The 8297-nt window shown below is 47.3% G+C and overlaps 1 protein-coding gene across 5 annotated transcripts; it reads right to left on the reverse strand.

Moving 5' to 3' along the window:
- Window positions 1-3386: 3386 nt before the first annotated feature.
- On the reverse strand, window positions 3387-8135 carry npbwr2b (neuropeptides B/W receptor 2b). Of its 5 annotated transcripts, XR_012595091.1 has the most exons (4): window positions 8023-8135; window positions 4330-7590; window positions 4230-4269; window positions 3387-4169 (listed from the first exon to the last, which is right to left on the reverse strand). XR_012595091.1 is itself a non-coding variant. In XM_074645246.1 (2 exons), exon 2 carries the CDS (start codon window positions 6782-6784, stop codon window positions 5768-5770), a length of 1017 nt encoding a protein of 338 aa, XP_074501347.1. In that variant the 5' UTR covers window positions 6785-7590; window positions 8023-8135; the 3' UTR covers window positions 3387-5767. The 5 variants fall into 5 exon arrangements, 1 of the variants encoding a protein (XP_074501347.1); XR_012595090.1 differs by having other exon boundaries at window positions 3387-4249; XR_012595088.1 differs by having other exon boundaries at window positions 3387-4269.
- Window positions 8136-8297: the final 162 nt, after the last annotated feature.

Genomic DNA, 8297 nt, shown 5'->3' on the forward strand with positions numbered 1-8297 from the left:
TTTATGTCACAGAGAAGAACAACAACGTTAGCAGGCTTTGAGTCCACAGACGATACGACTGAAATATCACCGCATCATCCTTTAACTCCCCTTTTATCTCTGATCTGGTCTCCACCAACTCCTGAGATCTTCAGCTGCTAGATGTCCCACTCTCTTCACCAGCTAGTCGCTAACTGTTTATAAGAGCACACTTTATAATTCAGATGACCGTTAATGCAAATAATATTAAAATGTTGATTAAAGGAGCTGTTTTAGCTTTATTTACATTCTTCTATAATTCATTTTGAGATGCATCCGTCTTACTGTGAACCACTCAGCGTCATCTCCCCGGTGCATCATCTACCCGGTGCATCATGTCCCCGGTGCATCATGTCCCCGGTGGATCATCTCCACGGTGCATCATGTCCCCAGTGCATCTTCTCCACGGTGCATCATGTCCCCGGTGCATCATGTCCCCGGTGCATCATGTCCCCGGTGCATCATCTCCCCGGTCCATCATCTCCCCGGTGCATCTTCTCCCCGGTGCATCATCTCCCCGGTGCATCATGTTCCCCGGTGCATCATCTCCCCGGTGTATCATGTCCCCGGTGCATCATGTCCCCGGTGCATCTTCTCCCCGGTGCATCATCTCCACGGTGCATCATGTCCCCAGTGCATCTTCTCCACGGTGCATCATGTCCCCGGTGCATCATCTCCACGGTGCATCATGTCCCCGGTGCATCATCTCCCCGGTGCATCATGTCCCCGGTGCATCATGTCCCCGGTGCATCATGTCCCCGGTGCATCATCTCCCCGGTCCATCATCTCCCCGGTGCATCTTCTCCCCGGTCCATCATCTCCCCGGTGCATCATGTTCCCCGGTGCATCATCTCCCCGGTGCATCATCTCCCCGGTGCATCATCTCCCCGGTGTATCATGTCCCCGGTGCATCATGTCCCCGGTGCATCATCTCCCCGGTGCATCATGTCCCCGGTGCATCATGTCCCCGGTGCATCATCTCCCCGGTGTATCATGTCCCCGGTGCATCATGTCCCCGGTGCATCATCTCCCCGGTGCATCATCTCCCCGGTGCATCATCTCCCCGGTGCATCATGTCCCCGGTGCATCGATGGATGGCTCAGCGGTCCATCAGGACACAACGAGCTGTTGTTGAGATTGACCCGGACAGCGACCCAAACCACCGATAATAACATGGATATATGTCTTCATCTGTTTTTATGAACATCTTCACTCTAAAGAAATGTGGGAGTGAATATGTTTCTGTATGATTCTCAAGAAAACACATTTCTACACATTTATTGTATCTGTCAAATACTCTGCCTGTAAAATATCAAAAACACAAATAAACTTATATTTATCAACAGGTATTGGCAGACATAATGATGATGATGATGATGATGATATGAGATGTCATCATTATTAATTATAAAAGACAACGATCCAGAATCTTCAACTCAGATTTTATATCATTTCTCATTTGTGTCACAAGTTTTCTTTATGAAGAGTCGTGGACTATACATCGCTTTGCTCTGACTGTACAGTTAAATGGCAGGATAGTATTTACAGCAGGTCAAACAGCAGAGAGGAGTGTGTGTTGTTGCCGTCAGAGCCAGACAGACGAAGAAGAAGCAGATGTTTATCACATGCTCGCTGAACAGCTGGAGGTGCTGTTTGCTCATTTCATAGCCACCAGAGGTCGAGAGGAGTTACACCGGCACCGAGGGTCGTGATTTACAACATTTAAAAGAGCATTGTGGGTAAAATCACAGCCTTCTGCCAGCCTATTATATATACCATATATTATATATTAATATTCTGTTAACTCATACCAGACTGCAGACAGAAACCTCCAACAGAAGATGAATGCAGGATAAACTCTGTTGATCCTTCTTCACAAACTTCTTCACAACTTTTCAGACTAGCGGAGGCGACATGTTGGAGACATATCTGTAAATCTAGTATTTATGTTTGATAGAATGACAAAAAAGAGCATCACATACAATCAGTGAAGTATCAGTGTAAATCAGTGAGCTGCTGGAACCAGCAGAAAAATATATTTAAAAAACATTTAAGTTGAAATCCAGAGTTTACACGGCTAGCGGGGAAAGCAGGTTGTAGCGTGTTTGTTATGCTGAAAACACACCAGAGCAGCGGCGAAGTGCGACCCGCTGCCACGCAATAAACTGCGGCGGCTGCTCTGAGGTCAGCGAGCTGCGGCCGTTTGATTCTGTGGTGACCGCAGAAGTCCCACAGCCAATCAGTGAACTGATCCTGTGACTCCTGTGAAATGTCGACCCACCTTAAAAACATGAACACGCCTCGCGGCTGCAGGGAAGTGGCATTATTGCTGTTCGGCGCCCTTCGCCACCGCCTGCTGTATTTTCGCCGTTATACTGCTGAGTAAATGTTGAAAACCGGCTTCGTCCACATGAAGTGTTTCCAAGTTTGAATCGTCATTGTGGATATCGTGAAAGCCCCGTTCACATTCAGGGTCTTCTTTTTAGTTTTCGACACTGTGGGCACACAGAAGGCAACAACAGTGGAACATAGTTATTATATAGTAATTAGTAATAGTAATAAAGTTATCTGATTATATCTGACTAGTCGGTCAAATCTAGAATAAATGTGTTCCTGTCCAGAACTGTGTTTCACTTCTCTTAAGATCTGTGTGACTCTCAACACCTGGAGGAAGCTCCAAACACATCACTATTAAATCATTGTTTCATTAAGAGGGGCTGCACGGTGGTGCAGTGGTTAGCACTGGCGCCTCACAGCTAGAGGGTTGCAGGTTCGAATCCGGCATGGGACCCTTCTGTGTGGAGTTTGCATGTTCTCCCCGTGTTAGCGTGGGTTTTCTCCGGGTACTCCGGTTTCCTCCCACAGTCCAAAGACATGCAGGTTAGGTTAATTGTGGACTCTAAATTGCCCGTAGGTGTGACTGTGAGCGTGAATGGTTGTCTGTCTCTATGTGTCAGCCCTGCGATGGACTGGCGACCTGTCCAGGGTGTACCCTGCCTTCGCCCAATGTCGGCTGGGATCGGCTCCAGCCCCCCCCGCGACCCCTAACGGGATAAGCGGTTGCAGATGGATGGATGTTTCATTAAGAATGCATGAAGTACTACAAATCTCTGCAGGCAAGCAAATGTAGGTGTCCCGTATATCTTATCCAATCATACTCTATTTCAAATGTTACAGAATACATTGAACATTGTTTTATTTATTCTACCTACAAGTCTCTCCGTCGGTGCACACAACACCATCCTGTTTTCAACGTCTTCATGATTTTAACTGTGAAAAGCAAACTGTGACTCGATGGAGAGAGATGCTCAATGTGCTCAGTATGATGTGAATCTCATCGGATTGCAGATATTCTTAAAGAAATACAACTCAGAATTAACTTCAGCATGAGGTGCAAGTCAGATAGCAGAAGAAGCTATTCACACAGAAACGCTGACACCCGCTGCGTGAAGCTGCGTGAAGCTGTGTAACTCCTCTCGGTCGTGTCTCTGTACAGACTCTGTTGCAGGCTCTGGCTGCATGTTCAGGTAACACCTCCCTGATGACAGCAGGTGGCGACAAACACTCACAATCAAAGAAGACGAAGTGAAACACAGATCAGATTGTACATAGCCCTCCTGTCCCATGCCTGTCTCCTCTCAGGCCTACAGTACTGCTGTCAGGGTTGGTAAGGTTTCATCTGAATGTCTTCAGTGGTACAGACAGAATACATTCTGGGAACATAATAATAATAATCATAATAATAACGTCTTCATCCAAACAATGCTGTTATTCAAAGACTCCATGCTGCAACCTTTTTCATTGTTCAGGTTTGTAAAAGGATCTCTGTAACCTCCCCCCCCCCCCAAAGGAAACCCTCTAAAATGAATCTACAACATGAATCATTTGGTTCTTTAGTTGCTCAACACACACAGCGTCTTTTAAAGGCAGGTTAAGTGTTTGCATACAAGATGACGCAACATTTCTCAAGTCATCCTCTAAGTTTTGATTTCAAAACATTTGTTTTCCCCCTCTCCCCTCCTGTGATCCCCCGACACACATCCTGTTACCCTCCAACCCGACTGTTCTCATGACGTTGGTTTGACTGACAGCATGCTGATCGATGGCACTGTGTTGAACTGTATTACCGGTCCTCTAAAGGGGCCGAGGAGCTCCTCTGTCCTGGGAGGAGCTCCTCTGTCCTCGGAGGAGCTCCTCTGTCCTCGGAGGACCTCCTCTGTCCTGGGAGGACCTCCTCTGTCCTGGGAGGACCTCCTCTGTCCTCGGAGGAGCTCCTCTGTCCTCGGAGGAGCTCCTCTGTCCTCGGAGGACCTCCTCTGTCCTCGGCTCAGACGGAGTCCAGTGAAGGTCAGAGCTGTTTGCGTTGACCCGTCTCCGCTCGCTGCCTCATAATTAGATTTTTTTTTTTTTTACCATGGTGGACGTTTTAACTGCAGTCTTCAGACACAACGATGACGGGTGTTTCTGCTGATAGCTACAGTATAACAAGCTGTTGTTTTATTAATACCATTATTGTCCTGTATGTCAACCATCATCACTCCCTATTGCAAACAGTATTCTATGAACTTCCAGTATTCTCCGTCTCTCTCTCACGGTGCTCTCAGAGTCATACGGCTGCACGAGGCACAAACATACAACCAGTCCAGCTGTGACAAAGAAAACCATCTCGTCCTTCATCAGACGCTTCAGACCGACTCCATCTCCACAGGAAGTGATGAACCATAGACGAAGCTGGACTCAAATGTTCTGACGTCTCACCACTTTGGTGTTAACTTGAAGCATTTATAGATGGTTCAGTCACATTAAGAGACACTCCAGGCAAAAAGCCGTTTTTCATGCTCTGGTCAACTTACAGAGTCGCTATTTTGCTATTCTGCTTCCATAACGGCTCGTCTTTCAGACTAGTGGAAAGAAAACATCCACATGTTTATTTGAGACTGTAGATTGCTCTTAAATTCACCAACAGTTAGCATTACATAATGCCTCATTAGCATATTTAAACAAAAACATCTGAAAACTTGTAATACAAAAAGACGTTTGTCTGAAAGTAAGTAATGAACTGGGGATCATTTCTCACCTGTAGTGTCTCCGCTGAGGAATGTTTTGTGCCATTTACAGGCAGAACGTTACGTGTTTTCTATCAGCCTCGTTCTCACACAACTAAACTGCATTCTCAATTACCTTTGGAAGGAAACGTGTTTTGTCGCGGGTTACGTTTGTTTTGTAACGTATCAGAAATACGTTTGTAAGATGGCAGACGGCCGCAGCGAGCGACGTAGCACAACGAGTAGTGAGCGACCGTTATTCAACGTTCCCCTATATTACCGCGCTTTGTGTGAAACGGAGTCATCTTAAGCCAAACCAGGATGTTTTTTACTAAATCTAACTAAGTAGTCGTCTTGTTGTTGTGATTTTAGTTTCAGTTTACAACGTTAACGTTAATGTGTTTTCAACTGTGACTGTAATCCGGGAGGAAATACGTTTCCCTGGAAACGTAATGGAGAATGCAGTTTAGTTGTATGAGAAGGTAACTGTGAAGGAGACGGACTTGTTTCTATATATAGCAAAGAGAAATGAAAGATAGCTTCCTGTTGCTATCATGTGCAAACAATATGCAAAGTTGCCTAGTGCAGCTTTAACAAACGAAACAATCTGCATCACAGACATCGAGAAGTCCGATTTGAACGTCTGTCGTCCCTCAGTGAGTCTCTGTAGACCTCTGCGACAGCGTTCACGTGTTCCGGTACGCTCAGGCCGGTCTACATTCCAACATCTTCTTGAAGGCTTTCCTGAAGCTGTCATCCAAGAAGGCGTAGAGGAACGGGTTGAGGCAGGAGTTGGCGTAGCTCAGGCTGGTTATGAAATAGGAGATCCCGATCAGGAGGGGGGTGGTCCTCAGGTCCGTCGTCAGAGCCACGATGGTGCTGAGGTGGAACGGCGTCCAGCAGAACAAGCACACGGCCAAGACGATGAACACCATGATTGTGACTTTCTTCTTGGCCTTGTCCAGCGCCTTGGCGTTGCTGTTGAGCCGCATGTTCCTCAGCTTGTAGAGCATCATGGTGTACAAGATACAGATGGTGGATACCGGAATGGCGAAGCCCAAGATGAGCGTGTAGATCCGGCTGGCTTTGAACCACAGACTCTCGGGGCTGGGGAAGCTGAGCACGCAGCTCTTCCTGCCATCGTTCGGGTTCATATAGACACCGGCGAAAACAGTGAAAGGCATGACGATGAGGATGACGAGGATCCAGACGCACAGCGAGATGATTTTGGCTGCTCGGTAGGTGCGGTAAGGCATGCGCTTGGACCTCACCGTGGCCAAAACGACCAGGTAGCGGTCGATGCTCATAACTGTCAGGAAGTAGATACTGGAGAAGATGTTGTAGTGGTCTATGCTGAGGATGACTTTGCACAAGACCTCACCAAAAGGCCAGTATTGCAGCAAGTGTTCGGCTATGTTAATCGGCAAAACCAAAGTGAACAAATCATCGGCGATGGCCAAGTTCAGGATGAACATGTTGGTGACCGTTTTCATCTTGGGGGCTTTGAGGATCACGTAGATGACGGCCGTGTTGCCCGTCAGTCCCACCGCGCAGATTACAGAGTAGATGACCGGTAGGATGACGTAGAGGTCGGCGTAGAAGTAGAACTCCGAGGGAGGAGTGCAGTTCAGGTCGGTGCGGTTCCCTGACGTCAGCGAGTAGAAGTCCACAGAGTCGTTGCAGACTGGCGGTGCGCCGCCGGGGATGGACACGTTCTTCATGTTTGAGGACCAACTAGGAGTCTCTGAGCATCGTGAGACAAATATCCAACGGTTTTACATAAATCAGAAATCAGTTTTTTAGTGAAACGTCAGTGTCTTTGTCTTCCTTGTTTGGCATCTTCTCTCACAGGATACATCGGTCATTGAGCCTCAAACGTTAGTTAAGCAAAGTTCAGCAAACAAAAAGGTTAAGTCAAGGTGAGATTAGCCTCCATTACATCACTGGAGGGACAGCAGAGAAGAGCAACAGTTCCCAATATGAGGTCCTGGGACCAGCAGCAAGTCACTGAGCAGATAACAGACGGTCCACCAGTTCATTTACGATCACTGTTGGTTCAGTTTCTGATCATGTCAGAACGAGGTTCCCATGCAGCCTTACCTCCCAGACTCTACTGCACAGACAGTCACAGAGAAATGTGAGGAAATGATAATCCTGTCAGATGTTCAGACGGAGCAAATGTCACCGGAGGAGAGTTCCTTCATTTCGGTGCGATGTGGATCCGTCAGCTTCATGCTCACTAGATGAGCGCTCCGCTATCAGCTGTGAGTCACGGCTGATTTTACATTTCCACTTCTTCAAAAGCATTTCACACTTTGTTTGTCTCCGGTCGGGTTCACTCCTTCCAGTTTCCTTCCTGAAGTCGCTGTGAAAACCACATCCGGTCTCCGGTGTTGAGTTCTATCCGGATATTTAAAGTGCGTATTTAAACGTGTCCACGACGAGGTTACCGATGGTTCTGTACGGGTTAGTGCTGTCTCCCCTTCGCTGCTTCATGTGAGCTCTGGAGACGCTGCAGCCCTGAATCCTGACGACAGAGAGATGTGGAGATCAATTAGTTTCCATGCACACATTTTAACATCACTGGAGATGAACGTACTTCAACAGACAACAGGTGCAGCCGTCAGCAGTCCAGGTTTCAGGGCTCGACAGGCAGAACGGGATCACACTCTTTCTCTCTTCCTAAATGCCTTTTACAGTCTCATGAATACACACAGCCAGCAATACTGACGTCTGTTAAACAGAAAGATTTCATCATCATCTCCTTTTCAAAGTCAATTAACTTCATGAATAATGAAGCTAGAAATCACCTCTATAGTCCACTCCTCTCTTCAACCATATTCATATCTGATTTATTGTTACATGTAAGCTCAGAAGACTCTCTGTGGAATCAGCAGAAAGATAATCAAATGGATTCACAGATATTAAAGAGCACAAAGTGAGTTGAGGCGGTTTTTACCTGAATCTGCTCTCCTCTGCTCCGAGTCTCTGTAGAGTCTCTCCTCCTCTCTCCTCTTCTCTCTCCCTCCGTCTATCGGTCTGAGGGAGACGAGCTGCTCTCCAGCTTCTGATCCTCTCTCTCTCTCTCTCCCTCTCTCTCCCTCCCTCTCTTCTCTCTCTCTCTCCCTCCCCTCTCTCTCTCTCCTCTCTCTCTCTCTCTCTCCTCTCTTCTCTCTCTCTCTTCTCCTCCCTCTCTTCCTCTCTCTCTCTCCTCTTCCCTCCCTCTCTCTCTTC

The sequence above is a fragment of the Sebastes fasciatus genome, chromosome 8 (assembly GCF_043250625.1).
Source record: "Sebastes fasciatus isolate fSebFas1 chromosome 8, fSebFas1.pri, whole genome shotgun sequence".
NCBI lineage: Eukaryota > Metazoa > Chordata > Actinopteri > Perciformes > Sebastidae > Sebastes > Sebastes fasciatus.

Excerpts from the sequence above, each read along its gene's own strand:
- npbwr2b (XM_074645246.1), bottom strand. The coding sequence starts at position 6,784 with ATGAAGAACGTGTCCATCCCCGGCGGCGCACCGCCAGTCTGCAACGAC.